Source organism: Macrosteles quadrilineatus, unplaced genomic scaffold (assembly GCF_028750875.1).
Source record: "Macrosteles quadrilineatus isolate MER2022 unplaced genomic scaffold, UCM_ALF_1.0 Scaffold_1__1_contigs__length_201487025, whole genome shotgun sequence".
Classification (NCBI taxonomy): Eukaryota; Metazoa; Arthropoda; class Insecta; order Hemiptera; family Cicadellidae; genus Macrosteles; species Macrosteles quadrilineatus.
Window position 1 is genome coordinate 39,304,060 of NW_026542594.1, and position 27,240 is coordinate 39,331,299.

General features: G+C 34.7%; 1 protein-coding gene across 2 annotated transcripts in view; it reads right to left on the reverse strand.

The window, feature by feature from the left end:
* The window catches only part of LOC128982788 (DNA polymerase alpha catalytic subunit), a 255,111-nt gene that overhangs the window by 43,314 nt on the left and 184,557 nt on the right, over nt 1-27,240 (reverse strand). For both annotated transcript variants that reach the window (XM_054401789.1, XM_054401790.1), the window contains 3 exons: nt 20,321-20,536; nt 17,393-17,542; nt 6,015-6,123 (listed from right to left, as the gene is read on the reverse strand). In XM_054401789.1, the coding sequence (XP_054257764.1) occupies nt 6,015-6,123; nt 17,393-17,542; nt 20,321-20,536 (475 nt within the window). The remainder of the gene's footprint in view (nt 1-6,014; nt 6,124-17,392; nt 17,543-20,320; nt 20,537-27,240) is intronic.

The window sequence follows — 27,240 nt, forward strand, 5'->3', positions numbered from 1 at the left end:
AGTGATAAATATTTAATTTTTAATAAACTGCACTTAGAAAAATATGCAGTTTGTCTGCATTGAAAATGGGCTGATTAACGCAGGACAAAAACCAACTGTTTTTAAGATAACTACTTCGAATGCATAATACAGTATCTTGTATTGTCTCTGTTAACATATTTATAGTTTCAAAATTACTCCTTACATTTTCATTTTAAAGTAGTGTATTCAATGAGGCACGACTAATGGGATTTACTTGCAGGGTTGACCCAGCCATTGTCTCTTTTAATCCGTATAATTAGGGGATTAGTTCCTTGCATGGGTAGGACCGAGGCGCGCAAGGTACCTCTGCGCTCCTTGGTCCTACCCCTACGGATTTTATTTATGACCTCCCATAAGAGCAGGTATTGTGCGCTCCTCGGTCCGCGAATCAAGGCGGTTCAACCCTCATTAGTGCCGCTCGGCTGCACTCAGTGGGGAACCCAATACCATAAATCAATCTTTTAAATGAATAAAAATAGTTGGTAATAATTGTTTTATTGATATTCACCTTGAAATTGCAATAAATTTGGTGTAAAATTTGACAAAAATCGGCCAATTTGACCGATTATTATAATTCAGTACCAATAAAGTACATAGGTAATGAAATAATATATAAAAATTAACCGATTTTCGTCAAGTTTTACCCCCTGCTGTGCGCTATGTCACAAAAGCTGATAACGAAATGGGTGATTAGTAACCATGGCAACTTGTTGAATGCGTGATGAAGGGAAACCCAAGAAATAGTAGAACAAAGAGAAAGAATAATGACGTAGTTAGCTTTATACCCTTTTTACAATTGCTGTTATTGTTATTATCTTTATGTAATATTTTATGATTTTGTTTTATTGGTTTATAAAATAATTCTTTTTAACCACGGAAATATCAATTTATAATTTATCAACGTGCTTCTCTTCTGAAACAGCAATACCGGATGCATAATAAAGGTCAATGACCTAAAATATCATGATTGTGCAATATTGTATTTTGATGTTGAAATTCAAATCATGACAAAAGTTTATATATTTTGCCTGGTCCCTATCATTTAATATACAAAATCAATGCTAAATAATCGTGGTTAGTTCTAATTTTATTTTTGTTATTCAAAGTTTTTACACAATAAGACAATCCAAAGTCAAACCGGGCAATGAATACCCGAAAAACAACGCTGTATCTTGTCCTGTGATTGGAATACCACTCACCATCACCAGTCCTTTAGGTTTAGGGAAGTAGTGCAAGTCTATACAGTAGAGTCCCGATAATCCGAACTTCGGTAATCCGAAAGTCCACTTAATCCGAAACCAAAAAATATATTTTTTAGACAATTTTTTAAATTTTTTTTTATTAAACTTTTAACACAGTTAGCTGTACCTTGTCAAAGTATTCTGTAGCGGCCGGGCGAGATAGACTTCTTTGTAGAGTATTTTAGTAAATATTTCATTTTTGTTATTAACATTTTTCATTTTCGTCCGCCAAATCACAAATGGATTTTATTAAGTGATAATGCTGCAGCCACTAGGTCTAGCCTTAAGTAATGTGAAAAACAATCCCGGGCTCGTGCCTGCGTCCTGAGACAAAAAAAATTTCAAAAAATTAAAAAAATTAAATAAAAAAAAAAATTTTATCCGAAATGGGCCTGGTCCCAACCATTTCGGACTAACGGGACTCTACTGAATATAGCTTCAAGGTCGTACTGGTCCACCCCTTCCTCCCTCCCGTCCTACTCGACTCACTGTTGCTGGCGCTCTTTTCGAGGTCATTGCCCAACCCCTCCCACCCTTTTATTGTGTTGCCTTTCTATTGTTTCTATTCTGACTTTTTTGGGGAAACATTAAATCTATTGTTTACGTAACAGCACAGTAGTAAGCTAGATTTTTCTACTTTAAAACAGTACTGTAAAAAAAACTATTACGCAGCGCCCCTAGTATCAGGAGACAAGCACGAGTTGACTATCACTTGACCATTTCTGCTTTATGTCTGTTCGTTCCAGATGAATCTAATCGAAAAGCATCACAGCCGATAACGACTAAACTGGATATCGGTATTGCATCATACCGCTTCTTTGTCGTTTGCTGTTAGGTTGTTGGAAACGTATTGCTGTAATTTTGTCCTGGGAAACTAATGATGGTTATGAAGATTTAGTTTTCTGTCCAAAACGTCAAAATATGATGTCTATCCGAAAAAGTCGGATATATAACGGATAGTGTCGGATATCAAATTTGGGCTCCAACCGAATCCAACCCGATTTTTCGGATATCCGCACACCTCTACTGCAGCTAGGGATGGTCAAGTCTCGAAATTTTGGGAAATTTTCGGGAAATTTTAAATCTCGTTACATGAGACGAGATTTCATTTTGGCCGAGATTTTTATCGAGACAAGAAAAAAAAAAATAAAAAAAAATTAAAAACTCCTGCAGAAAGTCAATGCAATACCCGCAATACAGGAGCGTGTTGTAGTTGCGTTTCCTTTGCGAAGGCGTTCTTATTTAATTAATTCTTTAAATGTAAATATTACTTGAATTATTTTAATAATATTACTTTAATAACATTTGAGAAGTTTTGTTAAGTGTAAGCAGTGTGAGGAATGTTTTATTACTATAAAAAGTCAAAACAAGTAACTATTTTATAAAAATTAATATTGCTTTTATTTTATGATTTATTTTATTTTAGGATAAGTTGAACTCTATCCTAACTGATATCACTATGTTTCCTAATCGTAGGCATTTTTAATAAGTTAGGCGTGATTAATAAAAAAATGTTATGCTGATGTTTTTTAATAAAAGATTGTAAATATTCTTGCCTATTATCATTATTTTTGTAATTAAAAAGTCATCTAACAATGTTACAAAATCAGGTAAAAATTTTGAACGTGCATTTCCCGTTGTGTATGAGAAGGGAAATCCCGTCTCGATCTCGTCTTGAAATTTTATGAGAAATAAAAAATCTTGTCTCGTCTCGTCACGAAATAAAAATCCAATCTCGTCCATCCCTACTGCAGACTAATCGAATTTCCATTTGCCTGATTTGATTTTCACTTAAATCTATTTAAATAACATTAGGTTTAATGCATAGCTAGGTTTGCTGCTACAGGGATAGTATTAAAGGGTGTTTTAAGCCTTAACAGTCTAATGGCAAGTATAGGTCGCTGCCCGCCATTTTCCCGGCTCCTCGAAAATGTCAACCTTTACAAACAAAAAAAAATCAAAAAGTTTATCTTTGCGGTTGAATGGCATTTGAGCAGTCAGGAAAATGACGACCTATACTCGCCGAATAATGAGTTAAAGCTTAGTATAAAATAAATAAATTTGACAAGTTTGATCAAAATATATCCATAAACAAGCAAACTACAACAGTTTACTTATTCACCATAAGAATAACATGGGAATTTTAAGTAAACCATTTTTGGAATTTTCTCCGTAACCAACAGCCATTCAAAAACACTTCTATTAACTAAATTATTTTTTTAAGGGCTTCAAAATAGTTAAGAGAGAAATTAAAACATTTTCTATTACGAGGGCCAAAAATGGGAAAAACCAATTTTCACCCCATTAAACTCTGTTCCCATGGTCCGATCATGCTGGTTCGCGAATTCATTCAAGTTTAACCTGCCTTACACCTTCTGCCTACAGATCGATTCACCATCAAATAAGCCCATCCGTTGTAAATGTTTCCCGAATCGCCCGTGGCCAATTATCAGTCCTACAATTAATTTGATTCTTCGCCTGTCTAGTCTCAAGAGGTCAGAGGCAACCTTTTTAGAAGGCCTAAACAGAGTAAGCTTGCTGACCCTAAGAAGGGGAGTATCGACCCAGCGTTTGCGGTGCTTTTCTTTGGCCCATGACGCAATCGAAGAACATGCGCTGTTTTGTGAAATACCACAGAAGGGTTGTGGGCCTATCATTGTTGTCGCAGAGGCAGTGTTTGCCAATCTGTCTGCAGCTTCATTTCCTTTTATGCCTGAGTGTCCAGGCACCCAGCAGAGCGTAAGATCATTTCTCCTACCCAACTCAGACACAGAAAGCAATGCAATCCCACATGAGCCTAGAGTTGAATTTGTAAGAGATTAGTGCTTTAAGGTGGCTTGTATGGATATTGATTGTTTTGTCTCTAATCTCTTTGATAAGATGTTCTCCAGCACAAACCAAGATGGCAGTGACCTCCGCTTGAAAAACAGTTGCGTACACCCCCATGGGAAGACAAATGCCAGTACCTTCATCTATCCAATGCACACCTGCTCCAGTGCCCCCATTTTTGATGTTAGAACCATCAGTGTAGCATTCTAAATCACCTGTGGGGATGGGCCCTTTTCCGCCAGACCACTTATGTGGTATCAGTACTTTGAAAGGCTTTCCAAAGGAGTATTTTTTGGACATGTGATCCGAAGGCAGGTCCAACTCATCATTGTGTACCACCTGAAAAATGTTGGAGTGCAATTGATGTAGTTGCGCAACTCTGACTACATTAGTTCAGTATGAGCTCAGCCATTGCCAGGGAAAGTTATAATCATTGCTAGCCTGTAGCTTAGAATGTGAGCTTTATTTTGGTGTAGGTTGGTACTAAAATTTCTTGTAAAATCCCGTCTGGCAATGCTTTTGTAGCGGTTTCGGGGATTTTCTCTCTTCAAGCCACATTACAAAACCACTGACTACTGATCCAGGCAGTGCTGCTACCTTTGGGTGTTTCAGGGAACTACGTCCAATCTCGGGGTAACGTAGTACAATCACCACTACTCTTTTGTTAATCGTCAGATTGAAATATTTGAATGCCAATTGTGTTCGCTATTATGGTACCGCGCAGAGCCTCCGCCCGTACCTCGCCGCCATTGGCGAGCGCCTGTTTGAATGCCTGCCGTACTCAACTTGTTAAGGTAGCATTTTAGAGTAAATCCAATCAGGCAAATGGAAATTGGCTTGTTCTGTAAGTTTGCTGCGGCGGGGGTATTTTTTACTTGAGATATTGGTACAAGATTAACAAATACAGGGTGTCCCTAAACTCTCTACAGACTTTTTAATGTATCATTCCTGAACAATTTGCTTAAATTTGGTATCGTTAGAATTGTAAGAAAATTGTCTAAATATAACATTACCACACTAGTTTTGATTACCTACAAAGTTTTTATGTTAATTAACCCTTCCCAGACGGGTGAAATCATGGCATAGGACGGGGAAAAATTAGAGGAAAAAATAAAAATAAATTTTTGATATTTGTGTTTTGTTATACAAGTATACATAAAAGAAACACAGTGGAACACATCATACTGTCAAAGTAATTTTTTTAATTGTTTTTAACTATGCGGATATATCCGCTAGCCGTCCTCGGATGAGTAGAAATGCAGCGGATATATCCGCCACCCGTCTTTGAAGATATGACCATGACAACGTTAGGCAATAAATAAAGAACAATATGTAAACAATAAATAGAGACAACGTAATGTTGAGCGCAAAACGTTGAGGGGGGAGCGTAGGAGTGGTGGTAGGTGCGCGGGAGGGGGGGGGGTGAGGCCAAGAGAGGGGTTAGCGCGGTAGAGAGGGGGGAGTGCGGGGGAGAGCGCAGCCATGGAAAGAGCAGGATAGTGGCGCCTTGGTTCCGCGAAACATCTGGTTACTGCTCAAGCACCTGCCAGTCTGTCTGAAAAGAAGGCGGATATAACCGCTTCCCGTCCGGGGCATAAAAAACCATATGCGGATATATCCGTCACCCGTCCGGGAAGGGCTAAGTTTTAAGATTTTTAATGGTGGCCATTTTAAAACCACACACGATAAAAATGAAAAATAATATATTTTTTTTAAAAAGGTCTCTGCCTTATTATCCATGCACCAAATACCAATTCACTACAAACAGCCATTATTAAATAAAAATAGCTTTGTGAAAAAAACACAAAATAGCGGCTTTTTTGAGTTTTTAAAATTTATTTTAGTCGTCTTTGCTCCAGAAATGATACCTTAAAAGGTCGGTAGAGAGTTCAGGGGCACCCTGTATTATAATGTATAACTTACCAGTGATGAGAGCGGCAATGGGTTTAGCATAGAATCTGGAATTTGAGAATCCCAAACACCCGTACATGCTGTTGGCTGTGAGCTTCAAAGCCATCTGCCTGATGTCATACTGCAAAATACCCCAAATATCTTCAGTAAATCCAGGAAATGAAAGAAGTAAAAGCATTGTACTATACAATTAGAAGAGATACAAATTATAACTCAGCTTAATATAAGTGTATACTGACTACTACAATATAGTATATTTAATAAAAAGCAGAGAAAGTGAGCCATTACATATTTGAGACCACCTGTTTCAAGTGCAAGATTTATTGTTCTATTTCTTATTTAGATAAAATTAAAAGATCAAAAGAAGCTAAACTGTTTTTAATAAAGACAAAAATACAAGAGAACATCAGTAAAGTAAATAATAAATAAAACACATATGGTTAAATAATAATTAAATAACCATAGAGGTTGAACATTTATCGAGCACTTTAAATATGGTAGAGAATATGTAATGACCAACTTTCACTCATATTTTGAACGTTGGGCTATTTTTTACTATTACTACAAACACTGATCTATATTTACCCTTTTAAAGAATTTGTTGGATTTTTGTATTCAGCAAATCGACCCCTAAATCTTTATTCTTATAGGCATATTGGGTATCAATTTAAAGCTTTTATCCTCTAGGTGTGACTTTTGCGGGTTTGGATGATATCCTGTGAAATCACTTTGTCCTATAGGCTTTTAAAATGTTAGAGTTTGTGCTGAATTCTGTTGTCCATCATCTGAACTATTTTGATTTTAAATTTGTTTACATCAAAACAACTGGCCATGGTACAATTTTGTTTCCATACAAAAATGGGGTTATCGTTACAGTTGGTGATGTTTTAGTGAATTCAAGTAAAATATTGTAATGTTATTTGTTTAAAATGAAGAAGAAAATTACTTACGTTATATTTTGTGTTTCATAGTATGTTTCATAACCGCGCACACAATGAAAATAATAGGGCACGCAACCCTACACCAGAATGTTTCCACAGGCAACTTTGTGTTGGTCTAAGCCACGCCCAGTCATTTGACAGAGTGAATGTTTTTATTAAAATTGCAAAAGGACAGTATGTTACTTCTAGCCAAGAAATAATTACAGACAATCGAGACTATGTTGTCTGGCCAGAAGTTCTGTGAATTTCTTAACAATTATCTGTGTGAATTATTTTGATATAGTCCAACAGCTAGCTATACTTTGGTGTGCAAACTTGCGTATACTCAATATTCTTGCATAACGTTTTAGTTTGATGTCTAGGGAGTTTAAAAAACCTGGGTGTTTACCTCCTACCCCCCACGTTTTCCGGCTATGATGTAATCAAAATGATGGCCATTGATTTTTAAAAAGCGTATATTTCGCAAACTATTTGTCGGATCGGAATGAACTTTTTTTTATTTGAAAGATAAGTTTAAATGCTATCTGTTTTACATTTACACATTTGTTGTAGTAAATATTTCGTAATTTTGCAAAAACTATCGGATCGGAATGAACTTTTTTTTGTTTGAAAGATAAGTTTACATGCTATCTTTTTATACATTTACACTTTTGTTGTATGTTTAGTGCATTTTTCGTAATTTTGCAAAAACCTATATTTTTTAAATATTTTTGTGTTATTTTTGTTGATTTTGTTTTATTGAAACAGTATCAGAAATAACTTAAAGAGAAGGTTGTAGCACGTTAAAAGGGCTTTACAAAAATACCAAATTCAATATGCTTTACTCAAAGGATCACGTCAAGAAACTAGAAAAATTGTACAAAACAAACTAATTTGGCGCAAAAACTCATATAAATCCGACATCGATGGCTGTGTACGAGTCATATATAGACAGTTTTACCATTCAATGTTGATGTATGCGTCTATAGACGTGTTTTTAACTCGGGTGTCACGTCTGGACCCACTGCAGTTTCCGGTTATGATGTCTTTAAAATTGCTACATGTTACGATTTCACCAACTATTTTACTTAAAATAAGACCATTACCCCCTTTTATACAAATAAAAGCACAGAAAATCAATGTAATTAGTCCATAGGAATGTTCCCACTATATAAATACCCCGGGTGCAGCAATCCTGTTGACTAAGCGAATTTCCATTTGCCTGGGTTGATTTTCAATTAATCTATTAAATTAACATTGTTTAAGAGTGCCTAGGTTTGCTGCTAAAGGTAAACTAATAAAGTGGATTTTTTATTATAATATTAATGGCTTAGTGTTGGATAAATAAATTTGCCAAGTTTGATCAAAATATATCCATAAACAAGCCAACTACTACATTTACAATATCGTCCATAAAAAAAACATTGGAATTTTAAATGAAAAATGTTTTTATTTTCTCCTTAACCAATAACCGTACAAAAACACTTTTACATACTACATTATTTGTTTTTTCAAGGTCTTTCAAAAGGTTCGGAGGAAAATTGATAAATTTTGTGTTATAAGGGTAAAAAAAATCCCATTTTAGTCCCATTAAACCCCTCTTTGAACTCCGTTCCTATGGTCCGATCACGCTGGTTTGCGAAATTATCCAAATATATCCCTTAAACTTTAACAAACGAACTTGCAAAAAGAGATGTCGTAGTATCCTTCAAAACAAAGAACAAACTTTCAAACATAATCACTGAGAGAACTAAACCAGATTCTGATAAAATTAATAAAACTGGAATTTACAAATTGATATGTGATGATTGTCCTAATTTTTATATAGGTCAGACAGCAAGATCGTTTTCCACTAGGTTTAAAGAACACATACCAAAGAAAAACTCAAAATCAGCCTACGCAAACCATCTTATATCCTCCAACCACAATTACACCAACATACATAATAACTTAGAAGTATTACATTTTTGCAACAAAGGGCATTACATGGACACTGTTGAAGAATTCGAAATTTATAAAGCATCAAAAAGTCAACCACAAAACATCCTGAACGAGAAATTGTCATTTGAATCCAACATTATTTATAACACCGCCATCCATATCACCAGTAAGCAGACAAGAAAAGAGCGAGATAAGGATAACACAGGGGTAGGGGTCAACGCTGCCGACACGTGACAGTCGCGACTTACCTTCCACCGGCGCCGTGTCTCGTGAATCAGCGTCTGGTCGACCAGTTTATTAAATGTATTTTCGTGTGTGTCGTATCCGTATGTGTGTCCCGTCTATTTATTTGTTTATATTTTTGACGAACTCTACATGAGGGATTAGCAAGACATTCTGGACCTGAAGATGTGCTATTTTTTAAGCACGAAACAGCTGTAGTCATCATACTACTAAACTGATCGTTTTGACAGAAAACAGGTAATTTAAACCTATATTAGTAAATATATCCCGCCTTACATCTTCAAACCAAATTTCATCTAACAATCTAACATTTGAGCACACAGGTTTTTGGCCTCTGGGGACATCAAAATAAAAAAATTAAGCGGTCCCGGGCCTAGGTATTACCATGAGACTTGCGATAATAGCTACTTTCAAATGTGGAAAATTCGCTAAAATGTGCTTTTGAAAATCACGTAACTGCCTTCCACCATTTGTGTCCAATTAATAGTGCAAAAGTAGGCTACTTGATTCTGTCGCAAATAAATATACAAATTAACTTAAAAAACAACTTTATTATTAAAAGACAATTTAGTTATTTGTGCAACTAGTGCGCAAAGGAAGCGATTGACTCACTCGAGAGAAACCCTTACTCACGAGCCGTAGGCGAGTGAGGAATGGTTTCTCGAGTGAGGCGATTGCACTTTGCACTCGAGTTGCACATTATATTTTTCCTACAGTTACCATAAAACAAATAAATTGGTAAAGAAACGTAACATATTTTTACACAGAAGTGTACTTTTAATGTGACATTTAATGATAAAACAGTATAACAGCTGACTAGCTGATTTACAGCCAGTGCTGCCAACGTATTTCGCGCGCAAACGACCTTGTCTGCATGTTACGCGCTCACTATTTCGTGCCTTCACGTTGCAAATCTGAAGCGAGTGAGACAATGTTTTTTGATGAGCGAATTGGCCACTTTGCTTTCTCAAATCAGTGAGAGAACATGTACATTGTTAGGTATCTTTAGGAAAAAGTATTTCCTTATCACACAACCAATGGACTGTAAACAATACACATTGTTGAATACCTATCAAGTACAACTAAATTTATAACTGCCCTGATTGATTTCTTTTTGTTTACCCGTCTGATACTTAGGTAACATACCAATTAATTAAATAAGTTACAACTTAACTTAATAAATAAATAAATAAATAAATAAAATTGTCTTTATTGGTTCAAGCGTTAAGTCAATTTTACAAAACTGTTTTTCTCTTACAACTTTCGTCATCTAATATCTAACAAACAATTAAAACCAAAATAAGTACATAAGACTAAAAGCTATACATGAAATGAGCACATTTTTATATTCGTTTTGAAGCCTGTTAAACCTTTTTCTCTTATTTTTGAAGGGACAGAGTTGTACAATTTAGGTCCGAAATAAGCAAAGGCTCTCCGACCTACCTCATGGCTGACTTTAGGCACGTGCAACAAATCGTTCTGTCGGGTGCTGCGCTTAGAAACGTCCCGCCGGGCTGGCAGTTTTTCTCTCAAGTAGAGTGGCTTACCTAGGGATAACGTTTTGTGTATGAGAACACAAGTAGAGGCCTTACAAAAAACTTCAATGGGCAGCAATTTCGCATCACTTCTGAATGTACTTACGTATTCTCTTTTTCTTAGGCCATAAATGAACCTGACTGCTGCATTCTGCGTTCTCTGTATTTTATTACAGTCACCTTTTAATATACTGTTTCCATATGCTGGAAGACAGTATTCAATAGCAGAGAGAACTAGCGACTTGACTATCTGGACCCTAGCGTCCTCAGGCAATAGGTATCTAAGCCTATACAGTCCGCGTAATCTACCCAATGCCTTCTGACACGCATAGGACACATGCTGCGAGAGGGTGAGGTTGTCATCTAATATCACACCAAGTGTTTTTACTTGGCTACATATTTCAAGGGCATGTCCAGAAAGAGATATCTTACCATAAGCCCCAATTTTTAGTGCATTCTGCAAGTCAGGAGGGGCAACATGGAGAACAGAGCACTTATTAACGTTTAATTTCAGCCCCTGACTCATGGACCACTCTTCCACAGATTTAAGGTCTTTATTTACAATTTCAAATGCCTCATCCACATCATTTTTACTGTATGTATATAGCAGCTGGCAGTCATCAGCATACATGTGAATGGAACAGTTTTTTACCACATTTGCAATGTCTGCAGTATATACATTGAATAATATAGGGCCAAGACAGCTACCTTGTGGGACTCCTCTACTTTTTTGAAGGACGTTTGACATTTTCAATCCAAGTTTTGTCATTTGTGTCCGATTAGCCAAATATGATTTAAACCAATCCAAGGATGTATTGTCAAACCCTAAGTATTTTAGTTTCCTGACAAGTAAGTCGTGACAAATAGAATCGAAAGCCTGAGAATAGTCAAGGAACACAAGCGTGGAGTTTTTATTTTTGTCCTTAGCTTCGTAAAGATCGCTGAATAAGTTAAGCAAAGCTGTACATGTGCTGTAGTTCTTTCGGAAGCCAGATTGACACTTTGGTAGTATATCCTGCCCTTCAATATATCTCTCTACCTGTTCAGCAACAACCTTTTCAAGAACTTTGGACATAGCTGGGAGAACTGATATGGGTCTTAAATGTTCAACTGAATTCGGATTATCGGTTTTAGGCAGAGGGTGCACAATGCTTAGCTTCCAAGCATCAGGAAAGATTCCCTTAGTAAGGGACTGATTAATCAGATGGGTTATAGCGTCTATGCAATATGGACTAACAGCCTTAATCATGTCTATGGATAGCTGATCAGAACCAACAGCTTTTGATTTTATTTCATTCATTGCTGTTTTTATTTCAGCAATAGAGACTTTTTTAAATGAAAAAGTGCCTGGTATAATAAAAAGTAGTATAAATTAGTTGCACTCTTATCAACATTGTAATAACTTCCCATGTTAACAAAATATTTATTTACATTATTTACATCTAGGTTTATATTTCTGTTACCAATTTCATCACTAACAACATCGCATTCTCGCAAGCACGACCAAAACTCTTTTGAACCCTTAGTGTTGGATATTTTATATTTATAAAAATATTTCTTAGAATTTCTAATGAGACAATTTAACTTATTTCTAACATCTTTGTATTTGTTCCAGTGTATTTGCATTTTAGATTTCTGATAACATCGTCTCAATTTGTTTTTTTCCTTTATCATTTCGCTAATCTCTGGAGTCATCCACGGGGTTTTTTTCCTTGTAGCTCGTTTAACGACCATAGGAGCTAACTCATCATACACTGCCCATATGTTTGATGTTATAAACGTCTCAATTTTCTGTACCTCATTTGTTTGTAAGGCTATGTTCCAATCAATTGATGCAATTTTTCTTACTACTGTATTGATGTTAAACTTAGAGAAGTCTCGATATGTTAACATTTTTTCAAATTTTCTGCTCACATAATATTTAATTTGACCATAGATAAGTTTATGATCAGTAATTTGTTTGCCCCTATAGTCAGTAATATCTGACGTGTCAATTACTCCACATTTCTCAAGTTTGGTACCTTTCTCTACATATATATGGTCAATCAATGTGGAGGTCTTTTCAGTTACTCTGGTAGCAACATTAATCATTTGCAGAACATTTGATGAGCGAATGAGCCTTCTTAGATATTTAGCTTCACAATTGGTTTTTGATAAAAGGTCTATGTTTACATCTCCAAGCATTATAACTCTATCAACCTCTGCAGCAAGATCTACAAATACTGCCTGAAATAGTGATTCTAATTTTGTGTAGATGACACCAGGAGGCCTGTATATAACACAAACTCCGAGTCTCACACCCTTGCTCTTTATAATGACGCATAAATGTTCCAATCCAGAGTCTACCTCATTCAGGCTATACACACGAAAGTTAATTGTGTTCCTAATAAAAATTGCAACACCACCCCCACCGCATGTCCCCTGTCTATCAGACCTAATAAGGTCATACCCAGGCAGTTTATATCTATCAGAAGATATACCATTAGAGAGCCAAGTTTCAGACATACCTATAATGTCAAACTGAAAATCTGAAATGATTGAGCTCAGCTCCTCAAAACCTGTGCCCAAAGATCTTATATTGACATGAGCAAATGCTAAGCTGCGCCCCTTTGAGCCATTGGTATCTCGTTTCCCGAGGCAATAGTATTATCAGCTTCCGATTGAGTATCAAGGGATGCAGTCAACTCAGTGACTGAGGGTTGTCTTACGAGCAACAGAGTATCACTGGTATCAGATTGGTTCGCCTTTAAAAACTCTGTTAAGATGCTAGAAAATAATTTTCCCAGGCTGATGGTACCATCCCTGTTAAGATGCCTGCCATCTCTAGACAAATGCTGCTTACCAACCCAGCAGTTCGCCTCGACAAACACAGCCCCAAAGTTATTACACATTAACTCGAGTTGATCATTGAAACCAAAAAGGGCTTTATAGGAAATATCTGATCGGATTAAAATAATTGGCCAATAGTGGTATTGCTTTCTACTAGCTAAGCTTTTGCTTAGGATTAAAATTAGGATATTAGGCATATAATATATTGTTTTTCCTACAGTTAACTAACAATGTACATGTTCTCTCACTGATTTAAGAAAGCAAAGTGGCCAATTCGCTCATCAGTGAGACAATGTTAACATTGTCTCACTCTAATTACTTTGTCTCACTCCAGATTTGCAACGTGAAGGCACGAAATAGTGAGCGCGTAACATGCAGGCAACGTCGTATGCGCGCGAAATACGTTGGCAACACTGGCTGAAAATCAGCTGGTCAGCTGTTGTACTGTTGTATTTGTCACTTCACATTAAATGTCATATTAAAAGTTCACTTCTGTGTAAAAATAGGTTATGATTCTTCACCAATTTATTTGTTTTATGGTAACTGTAGGAAAAGTATAATGTGCAACTCGAGTTCAAAGAACAATTGCCTCACTCGAGAAACCATTCCTCACTCGCCTACGGCTCGTGAGTAAGGATTTTTCTCGAGTGAGTCAATTGCTCACTTTTCTCACTAGTTGCACAAATAACTATTATCACTATTCGTAAATAACACGTTCAATTGTTCGTATATGAATAACTTAGACTTCCAGTATAGACCTCTGTGTTCAAAATACGGTGAAAAAGGGAAGACTATAAACGCTGTGTGTCCGTAGAGACGATAACTTGAGTTACTTTTGACTTGAGTCTGATTTCGATGTAATTTGGTTTGAAGGTGTAAGGCGGGATTAATTTGAATAATTTTGCGAACCGGCATAATCGGACCATAGGAACGGAGTTCAAAGAGGGGTTAAGGGACTAAAATAGGATTTTCTCTTTTTTACCCTTATAACACAAAATTTATCAATTTTCCTCCGAACCTTTTGAAAGACCTTGAAAAAACAAATAATGTAGTATGTAAAAGTGTTTTTGTACGGTTATTGGTTAAGGAGAAAATAAAAAAATGTTTCATTTAAAATTCCAATGTTATTTTTATGGACGATATTGTAAATGTAGTAGTTGGCTTGTTTATGGATATATTTTGATCAAACTAGGCAAATTTATTTATCCAACACTAAGCCATTAATATTTTAATAAAAAATCCACTTTATTAGTTTACCTTTAGCAGCAAACCTAGGCACTCTTAAACAATGTTAATTTAATAGATTAATTGAAAATCAACCCAGGCAAATGGAAATTCGCTTAGTCAACAGGATTGCTGCACCCAGGGTATTTATATAGTGGGAACATTCCTATGGACTAATTACATTGATTTTCTGTGCTTTTATTTGCATAAAAGGGGGTAATGGTCTTATTTTAAGTAAAATAGTTGGTGAAATCGTAACATGTAGCAATTTTAAAGACATCATAACCGGAAACTGCAGTGGGTCCAGACGTGACACCCGAGTTAAAAACACTTCTATAGACGCATACATCAACATTGAATGGTAAAACTGTCTATATATGACTCGTACACAGCCATCGATGTCGGATTTATATGAGTTTTTGCGCCAAATTAGTTTGTTTTGTACGATTTTTCTAGTTTCTTGACGTGATCCTTTGAGTAAAGCATATCGAATTTGGTATTTTTGTAAAGCCATTTTAACGTGCTACAACTTTCTCTTTAAGTTATTTCTGATATATTGTTTCAATAAAACGTAATCAACAAAAATAACACAAAAATATTTAAAAATATAGGTTTTTGCAAAATTATGAAAAATGCACTAAACATACAACAAAAGTGTAAATGTATGAAAGATAGCATGTAAACTTATCTTTCAAACAAAAGAAAAGTTCATTCCGATCCGATACATGGTATGTAAAATATAGTTATTTTTAATATAGCCCTTTCCGCCATTTTGATGACGTCATAACCGGAAACTGCAGTAGGTGCAGAAGTGACACCCGAGTTGAAAACACTTATTTAGACACATACATCAACATTGAATGGTAAAACTGTCTATATAAGACTTGTGCACTGCCCTAGATGCCGGACTAATAGGCGTTTTTGCGCCAAAATAGGTGTTTTTATGAGATTTATCTAGTTTCCTGACGTAATATTTTGAGTTAAACATATCGAATTTGGTATTTTTGGAAAGCTTTTTAAATGTTCTACAACTTTTTCCATTAGTGGTTTTTGATATACTGTATCAATAAAACGTTACACACAAAAATTACACAAAAATATTAAAAAATACAGGTTTTTGTAAAATTACGAAAAATTTATTAAATCTACAACAAATGTGTAAATGTAAAACAGATAGCATTTAAACTTATCTTTCAAATAAAAAAAAGTTCATTCCGATCCGACAAATAGTTTGTGACATATACGCTTTTTAAAAATCAATGGCCGCCATTTTGATTACATCATAGCCGGAAAACGTGGGGGGTAGGAGGTAAACACCCAGGTTTTTAAAACTCCCTAGTCATCAAACTAAAACATTTTGCAAGAATATTGAGTATACGCAAGTTTGCACACTAAAGTATAGCTAGCTGCAGGACTAATAAGGAAATTGAGGACTTTGGCTGAAATAACATACTTATCTAAAGAAGTTTTTTAAATTAAAGTTTGTTCACTTTTATACACGAGTTCATATTGTATTGGAAAAACTAATTACAAAGTTATGTTCAGGATTTGGTTAAACAATACAAGCCAGTGATAAGTTCTTATTATCAATTTTAAAAATTTATAATTTTCAACTTAACTCAGAACAATAGAAAATTGTAAATTAATTCAAATATATCACAGATTTTGAAGTCTGAAGTGACACTAGCTGCTAGTTATTTTTTTAATCAAAAGACAGAATATTTCTTTATTACAGTTAAGAACATTTTAATAACTAATAATAGCATTTTTTGGCTTATACCTTCTATTTAAAGTTCCAATTACATTGATTGTACCTTTTTTGTTGTTGAAAATTCAAACAGTTAGTTGATTAAACAATAAAAAATGTTTACGCCACACTACACTATTTTGATGAACTTCCCACGCAAGGATTTAGTCCAGAAAACAGCTGTTTGCCGCCAGCTTAATCAAATGGGGTTTCATTGCGTACTACTTACCGGACACCAATCAGCTGATTAAACTGTATTTGCGTGGCAATTTGCGTGTTTATAAACAAAAACATAACCTCTCTTAGAGATTATGACTAATGATTTTTAGTCCTTTAGTTGGTGGTCATATATAAAGATTTGTAAAGATTTAGTAGTATGGCGTAAACTATCGTGCGTAACTCGTCCAAAATGTGTTTACCGGACTCGTATGGTAAACTGGTCCGGTAAACACTTATTTTCAGGACTAGTAACGTAATATACTATTGTTTATTTATGTCGGAAAAATCCAAAGAGAAAGTAAACATCACTTTTGCATAGTAAACATTCTTTTTGTGTATTAAAGACAATGTATTGACGAATCTTCAAATATTCATATTATATATATATATTCAAGTATATAAAAGGAGATAAAAATAATGGATAACAGGAACAGGTGAAAAATTATATATTTCAATTACAATTTTTTAGGTTAAGCCTTTAATTTAAAGTAAAAATTTACATTGATTGTACAGCTTTGTTTGTTGCAAATTGAAACAGTTGATGAAACGATAACAAATCTTCGTTTGTTTACGACGGCAAAATCCAAAAAAGATCGTAAACATTACTTTTGCATAGTAAACTTTCTTTTTGCGCGGTAAACAATGTAATGATGAATTTTTGCAGGCGATAAACATATTTAAAAAACAGGTCATTTCACAGTAGTGTACTGAAAAATAAATATCATAGCTTACCTGCATTTTCAGATCAGGGGATAAGCCTGGAGCTTTCATCATTTTCTTGACATCTCTACGACTCTCAACTAATTTTCTTATTTCTGTTGGGAGGATTCCAAGTTCTTCATCAGCATCTGGAGGTTCTGCAGTTATCATTGTGCCTTCTTCCTACATAATATAACTTAGGTTTAACACTTATGCTATGCTACAATATGTTATTTTCCTAGGTTATATAGGTAGGCTGCATAGTTTTACATATTCACCCTCGGGTTCAACATTCATAAAGAGGAGATTTCTAGTAAGGAACGTTTTAACACGTTAACTACCAAGCGGCATAAAACACACACAGAGAAGTAAAGTGTCTAGTAGGGAACATGTCCAGAATGTGATTCTAGTTTATTGGATGGTAGGATAAGTAAAATGTCCATTAAAGTAACTATAGTTCGGCCGCTTAGAAAACGACCTGCGCGCTAATGCTAAACCAATGTTAGAGGAGGTCGCTTTCTAAACGGCTGAACTATAGTGATGTGTCAATACCAAATTTGATCAATTATCGATACCTATACTTAAAAAATCAATCCTCGATACGGATACAAATTTTTTAAATTTTTTATAATTTACAAAATTTTCTGAATGGGTTGGTGATACTACACCAACCCCTGTCTTTATGTCCTTCTACAAAGTACTTTTGAGGTAATTGCCTGTAAGTTCAAACCCTTCTAAAAACATTAAATAACTACCATATCATCAAAGGTAAATGAAGATTTAACAAAAAAAAAAAAATCAAAAATCAAATTGTATTATAACTGATATTTTCAATCAAAGCCAAAATCGAGGTAATATCATGATCATCTTCTGCGGTCGTATAGACATCATCGTCACCTTCTGGGGTAATTAGCAAAATCCTGAATATCTTCCTCAGCCAAGGAAACATCACTGTAGACCGTGGTCGTGATGAAATCATTGTGACGGTAGTCACTATTTTCAAAATCATTTTCCTGGGTTCATATTGTAAAGAAAAAAACCTGGTATTTGGATTTCATAATTCAAATACCAGTTTTGGGTTAATTGGACATAGAGTGCAAACTTTTTTATTTTATTATATGCCCACCTACTTAGTCGATCTGACCATTGAATCCTACGAATTCAATTCAAAGGTGGTCTGGGACTGCCTCTCTGCAGTATGCGACCTGGGCAGGCGCAACAAGATAACACTCTGTTCTGTTGGGTTCCTGGGCACTCAGGGATAGAAGGGGATGAGGTGGCTGACAGGCTAGCAAATGTCGTGTCAGCCTTAGACTTTGTGGGACCACAGTCTTTCTGTGGAATCTCTCGTGGGCAAGCATGTCACTCAGTCATGTCATGGGCTCAGGAGGAACACAGGAAAAGATGGGTTAGGCTTCAGCACCACAGGGTAAGTAAGCTCCAATGCTCTACGTTTAGACAGGAGGCAACTCAGACGGATCACAGGAATGGTCACTGGCCATGGCTTCCTGAAATTGCACCTGCATCGCTTGAGGATCCACAATGGAGACATTGCGTGTAGGAAATGTGGGCAGTCAGAGGAGACTGCTGATCACCTACTCTACGACTGCACAGCTCTGAACGAGGTAAGGGACAGTACTCTTGGCGCAATGACAAGGGGCAGACACCTTCCTCAGGAGGAGCTCATAGACAGGATGCTGAAGTTCATTAAGCAACTCAGGTTTGACGGACTCTGAAGTACCATGTGGGGAGCTCAAAAAGCCCACTGGCTGACGGGCAACAGGACAAGGTCCGCCCCTACAGAATCAATCAATCAATCAATCACCGAAAGGTGATACACTTGTCCACAGTCTGTCTGAGGGAACACTCCAGCTGTCGCCTTGTTCACTGGTAAGGCGACTACTTTTTAACTTATAATTTTAAAGTGTAGGTTTAGTATTTTCAGTGATTGTCTGAGGTAACCTGATTACTAATTGAAATTTAAAGTGATTTAAATTTAAATAGTCTTGATTGTTTTAAAATTCTCATATTAATTAAAAAGAGCTTGTTATATTAATTCTATTGGAAATAATTAAGTATTTTATTTAGTTTCTCTACATTTCTTTTTGTATTACGATCCCTTGCTACGACCCCAAGTCACAAATTAGGCTCAAATCTAATCGTGGAATCATTAACTCCTGCGGTTGTGATGACATCATCAATTCCCGCAGTCGTGATGACATCATCGAATGCCCCGGTCTTGTGGACATTACAATGGACTCCCGCAGTGGTGTGGACATTACCATAAACTACCGCGGTCGTGTGAACATATTCATCGACTCCCGTGGTCGTGTGGACATTACCATCGACTCCCCCGGTTGTGTGAACATAGTCATCAACTCCCGCGGTCGTGTGAACATAGCCATCGACTTCCGCGGTCGTGTGGACATTACCATCGAATCTCACGGTCGTGTAGACATCATCAAAGTCATCTTCTGTGATCATGGCATAATCCTGAATACCCCTTGCGGTAACGGAAACATCATCATCGTCATCCACGATCCCTTAAAACTGATCATCTCCCACGGCAGTATAGACATCATCATTAAATCCGTGGTTACGGAAACGTCATCATCATTTATGTGCGACAATTGCAAAATCATTAATATCTCCAGCGGTCGTGCAGACATTATTGTCATTTTCAGCAATCACAGAAAATTCTTTAATATTTTTGGACGTTTAGAAATAATCATTGCCTTTGTTGATCGCGGCAAAATTCTAATCATCTCCCTCGGCCATGTAGACATCATCATTAACTCTTGAAGTCACGGAAACGTCATCGTCATCTTGCGTGATCGCGGCAATACCACGAACATCTGCCGGGACCGTGTACACATCGGTGATATCAAGAATAGACACATCCCTAAAAGTAATCAATTTTAAAGTATATTGAGAAATAAACTAGATTTGTATAACACTTACACTCTCTGTTACAACTTTGATGACTGTGGTGAAGCAGATGTTGTATTCATGTATAATACTGGGATATAAAGAGTTGAAGTCCATCAACAATATCAGTTTGTCATAGAAGCCTACTTTGGGATCCAGGACCAAACCTCCAGCATAAGATGGTTTCTTGCGACCACCTTTTTTTGGCTGTTCTGCATCCACTACAGTCTCTTCATCATGTGCATCTCCCTGTTAACACGTTACTTAATACTTATTACTTTTTAATTTATTTGCTGTAATCAACAAATTAAAACAGAATAAATTGGGTATTAATGTTCTTCTTAGTGTTCACCCTTGTTCTGTACTATTAGTTTGCAATTTGATTATTAGTGAACACAGCTAGTACTAGTGGGTAGAATGTGAGACTTCTGTTTTGAAGGACTGGATTCTAATTCCGTTAATCATAATTGGCTTTATTTAGCTAAGTGAAAGGAAATGAATACACTAGGTATTCTAGGCAAGACAAATTATTTAGATTATAAAAATTACATAAAAAAGGGCCAGCACACACAATTTGAGTTAGAAACTTTTTTAAATTGTATACATTAGAACTTTAATAACAAGATTCTCATAGGGAGTATTACACAAGACTTGTTATATAAAGTTTGAATTCTTATCGAGGTTTGCAATAACATGAGATTAGGGGTAAAAGAAATTCAAGGGGATTTTAAAATTACTCTTGTTATCAAGATTTGTCATTATGGATACAGGAGAGAAGAATTGAAAAAAAATGTTTATGTTCAAACACTGTTTCTATTTAGTTTATGGCACATATAAAGTGTACAGTAAAAACACCACACACTATATATTTGAGCTTAAAAAAAGAGTGGTAGGCTTTTGAACTGTGGTAGTGGTTGTTTATTTGCGGCTAAGTTATTAATTTGTTTTGAAAGGCGGTACGAAATATGTTTTTTTATTTAAGAGAAATCAGAATTATTGAGGGTTTGGATTTTTGATGTCCAAACTATCAACATTGTAGCCTACTGTATTTTTTTTTGTTAAAGATAACCGTTAAGCGCAAGTAAGCGAACAACCGATAAACAACTAAACAGTGTACAAATATTTCAGTTCACAAATATTTTAGGCTAGGCAAAAATATAAGGTTAAAAATTAGTGTTTGGCGTTATATTGATTGTTAATATTTATTTACCCCATTGCACTCATTTCATATGTCTAACATACTAACATTTCGGTAGTGTATTAAAATAAAAATAACCTTCTCTTTTATTCATCGGAATGCAGTACCAAACGTTACATAGTATAGCAATTGTTTTTAGAGTAGTATTTTGTTGTTCTTTATATTATTTGTCATTGCGATAACACGCAAATAAATGCTTCAATATTTCTCATATTCATATTTCTTTAATTTTTTACAAAGATGTTTCAATGAATAGGCCTAGTGTCAATAAAAAGAAATACAATTACAATGAAAATAGTAAATAATAACAGTTAAAATAATAACAACAAGTCTTTAGTTAAGAATGAAATACAAAATTAAAATAGCCGATTAACTTACTTGTCAACCTTTGTTAGGTCCTTGGAAATCTAATGTTGTATTTTTTCCGTGGGGAAATTATAATAAATCGTGGTAATGAAGATTTTGTTTTCAGTCCAAAACGTCAAAATCCATAGTCTGTTCGAAAAAGTCATATATGTAACGGATAGTGTCAGATATCAAATTTGGATTTGGTTCGGTTTGGATATCCAAAGCCAGCATAATTTTTCGGATATCCGCACACCTTAAGTAAAATTAAATTGTGGGTCCCACAAGGATCAATTTTAGGATCCACTGTTGTTATCTTTAAACTCACTATTATTCTAACAAATTCACCATCCAACCTCTTAATATATCATGATACCATGGCTATAATCAAAGCAAAAAAGATTCTTAAACTTTGAAGCACAAGAACTCACTTCAAGAATTGTGAAGGTGGTTTTGCACTAATGGCTTGACATTGAATACCATAATTTTCAAGATGAAAATAATAGCATTTCAAACATTACAGATACATTGCCGCAATCTGAACTGAATGTCAACCGGTACCGTGTGTGCGACAGGCACTCAAGTTACAACAGTTTGAGCTGAAGACAAAGGTAAATACCTATTTTTAATTATATTTACCTGAGAAAATGCAGAGTAAAAGGCCTGATGTTGTTTAGTTGGTTTTTGTTTCCCTTAACTATCTATGAACTATTGTGTTGTGTGACTTTTTATGTTTCCATAGTTTACAAATCGGTTCTTTCAATGATTGTCAAGAAATACAGTACTATAGGTATTACGTACAGTACTATGTCAATTCAATGTTCTTATTTTATATCAAATTGTCCAGGCTTTCTCACATTTTCCATTGTAATATGTACGCAAACCCAAATTCAAAGAGTAAGTATTTAATTTCAACCAGGTCAGTAAGATTTAATTTTTGTAGGACGCATTTCCTTGAATTGCAACTTAAATATTAACAGCAAATAAATTATCCAGCTGATCATAATGTAAACAAATATTTTCTTCATAAGGATAACATAGAAACTTAAAAAAACCACTGGGACAGAGCCCAAGGGATTTAAAATACCCCCGCCGCAGCAAACCTGCAGACTAAGCGAATTTCCATTTGCCTGATTGGATTTACACTAAAATGTCTCCTTAAAAATATCACATTTATTATTCCCTATTTAAATTGAATCTGTTTAACACATACTTAGGTTTGCTGCAACAGGGAGGGTTAAAGTGTTTTTTTTATGTAAAATGTTAATAGTTAGTAAGAAATAAAAACATTTTCCAAATTTGGGCAAAATATGATAATAAATAAGCAAACTACAACAGTTTACTTATCCTCCATAAGAATAACATGGGAATTTTAAATTTACAATTTTTTTGAATTTTCTCCATAACCATTAGGCGCATTATAACGCTTCAATATACTAAATTATTTGTTTTTTTAAGCTCTACAAAATAGTTTGGAAAGAAATTGCAAAAATTTAAGTTTTTTGGTTCAAAAATGGGAAAAACCCATTTTTACCCCCATAAAAGCCCCCATAAACCCCCGTTCCCATGGTCCGATCATGCTGGTTCGCGAACTCGTTCGAATAAACGTAGGTTTACACGTTTGTACAAAATTTTATCAAAATCGGATCATTTTTGCTTGAGTTATCGCGCTAACGGACACATATATATATATATATATATGAATTTGAACGGATGCTATTTTTGGCCTCTAGGGACCTCAAAACGAAAAAAAAAAAAAAAATCGGTCCCAGGTCCAGGTCTTACCATGAGTACTACGGTAATAGCTTATTCCCTATATGGGAAATTCGCTAAAAGAATGTAAGGTCAGTTTTCAAATCTACCCGACACGCTCTTTCCAATGAGATGTCAATTGTCAAAATCGGTTAAGAAATGGCGGAGGAGTTCAATAGAAAAATTTTGTGTTGGGGCATTAATTATTAATCTATACTAATATATAATAAACGGTATCAGCATTCTGACACATACTTTCTCCCATAAGTTTGTCAACAACCTTTATCATGTGTAAGCGGTGAGAGTAAATATACGGAAATGGGATTTGTAACATTTTGTTCAGATTTTAAAGGACTATAATATACTACATTTTTATCAAAATCGTTCTAAAACCATTTTTGGAAAAATCCGATTTTTCCGTTATTTTTTGGGGTTTTTATGGGAAAATAACATAAAATAACTTTTAAACCGTAATTTTTACAGAAATGGGATTTGCACCATTTTGTTCAGAATATAAAAGACCATAACATACTACATTTTTATCAAAATCGTTCGGGCCGTTTTTGGGAAAATCCTATTTTTCCGTTATTTTATGGGGATTTATGGGAAAATCCCCATTAAAAATCTAAATTTATAAAAAATTGAAAAAACTATCAAAATTGTAAGGACCATAACATACTATGTTGAATAAAAACCGAATTATTTTCAACAATCCTATTTTTCGTTATTTTATGGGGTTTTTATGGGAAAATAACATAATTTACCATAACTTTTGAACCGTAATTTTTAGAGAAATGGGATTTTCACCAGTTTGTTCAGAATTAAAAGGGCTACAACATACTAAATTTTTATCAAAATCGTTCGGGCCATTTTTGAGAAAATCTGATGTTTCCGGTTTTTTATGGGTTTTTATGGGAAAATCCCTATTAAAAATCAAAATTTCAAAAAAATGAAAAAAAACGCCTGGAGATACCATGGATTAGAACCTACATACCAAATTTCATCGAAATCGGACCACAGGTGTAGTCTCTAGCTCTGTACACATCCAGACACACAGACACACACACACACACACAGACATCACTTCGAAAACCACTTTTTTGGGTCCAGGGGGACCCAAAACGAATATATCCACTCAAAACTCAAACTCGAAAATTTTGACGAAAACAATACTTTCTCCATATACTATGGTATAGGGGGAGAAAGTAAAAATGAGATGGTGTGTGTGTCTGTCTGTTACTTAATAATGCAAGAACCACTGAACCGATTGAAATAAAGTTTTTTTGAATGAAGGTAGCTGATATACCTGGTTAACATATAGTCCTATTCCTGTTATTATATTTCCCTTGGGCTATGCCCCTAGGCTTCCAAAGTTTCAATGTTTACATTTTGGAAGAATGTAAATAGTAAAAAGTATTAATTGAAGTCAGCTGTAAATACTATTTGACAGTTCAAACAGCAGAGGTTAAGAGGTACAGGTTCTGCTCTCAAGATTCTAAAGTTTTATGATTATGAGAATAGTTTGATTAAAATATTTATGAAAATATACTTATTTTCATAGAAACAGAAGGATCACTACAATGTATATTTTTTTTGGAATAATTTTGATATGGTAGCTTTATATTTACAAATTTGAACTCATAAACAAAATATGTTTGGATCAGGACTTTAATAGATTTTAAAAACTAAGAGATATGTACTGGTACAGTTTTATAAATTTAACTGACTTAACTTTTACACTTTTATTTGTGTTTAAATTCAATTTAAAAACTAAATTTCAACTATACCTACTTTTATTCTGTCCAGAGGTAGCTACTACTTATATTTTCTTCTATCATCTGCTTCACATTAGTTTTTTTTTTTATTTACAGAAATCTCCTTAGTAGTTGTATATTTACAACACAGCTTTAATTTGACTATGGAGAATATCACAAAACTAAGCTGCACGCAATTAACTTTTGTATCTAAAATCAATTAAAATCTGTAACGTAACTATGTTTTTTTACTCGATGTTTAAAATAATGATGTAAATTAATGCAAATACATACACGTATTGAACTATGGAACGAGTTAAAATCATTACTGTCATGTATTACGTTGTTGATTTGTATTTAAATTGATGAAATTTGTGCCCTGATTGACAATAATAGTGGTTGGTTTTCTAAAAAAAGGTAATACAAGTTTTTAATTAGTTTATTTTTGCTTATTATTGTGATTAATACACACTGATCTGCAGGTAAAGATTGAACTTTGAAAAAAGCTCATTAGCTACGGTAAAACATATCAATTATATGTGAAATCAATATAAACTTCTCTTTTTTTTGCTTAGCTACAGTGCTTTATGTTGTGCGATTATTTTTCCTTATTTACTTTATATGTACGTTTATCAACGAAATAAATGTTTAAGTAAGCTTATCATTTGAAAATTGAATCGTATGGGTACATTATTTCCATAAATGTATCAGCGCCTCATATAATTCGTACTAGGTTGCCTTATAAGTTAGCCTAGCCTTAAAGAAAGATATTTTCAAACTAAGAGTTTCAATTGAGTTATGTTCCTGAAACCAAAGAGGAACGTGTAACTATTTTATACAACAGATTTCAAAAATCAAATTTTTTCGCTTCAGTGTCCTCTCCGTTGCGAAGCACGGGTACAACAGCTAGTCATCTATATATTAATACGCAAGCAGTTTTCTTTTCACAGTCATAACTCGATAACGGCTTGACGGATTTTAACGTTTGAGGCGTCAAAATAAAGGTATTTTCACATAGATGTGCAAATACGTCTCAGAATATTAAGAAAGGGCATCACTTAAGTACAGTTAAGGGCTTAAGTTTGGGAACGGCGGCGCTATCTGTTGACATTAGATCAAACCATCAAACTCAATTCCCTTTGTTTACAGCTAAACATATGGACGTACTGTAGTTTGAAATAGTTTTTAAGTTTAACCACAGACTGCAGGACTTATTACTTTCAGAGCAAAGTTGGAATTTTATATTTTTATTTAAACATCTGTTAACTAAGTCTGATTCATAAATAAAGAGTAGCGGACTCGGGGGGCGAGCCAATGGCAGCCAATAACAATACCCCAAGCACCGAAGGGTGGGAAGGGGGAATGTTTGTTTGGTGATTGATATGTACTGTAATCTCAAGTGTCAAAACAATGTCTTCACTTCAGTCGATGTTCAATATCTGACCGTGACAGGCGTTAATTTTTTGTTAGTTTCTAAGTTGTCTTGTCGTTATATATATTTTAGTGATAGTTAAATATTTTAAATACATAAGTTATTAAGGTGAACAGTTTTAATTAAGTAGTTGTTGATATCAAGTGACCAATCTTATGTGACATATTTCAACAAGTTGAAAAAATGAAAAGGGTGGAAACGCGTTAAAATGTTTATTGTGTTTGTATCCAAAACAAAAATAATTAAAGCATCCGTCACAAGTGCTTCGAGGTAAGTGGAGAAAAAGTATGATGGTCTCGTTTTTAACTTGAAGTGGAATAGGCCTATATATTTTTTTTATTAATATAATTTTTATTTTTTAGTACAGTTATAGTGTATTTCTCAATGTGTTTCCCATGCTCTTTTAAACTTTATCTCGCCACAAATAGGTCACTTTTAAATTTAGTAGTAAACTATACTTTTATCACACTTG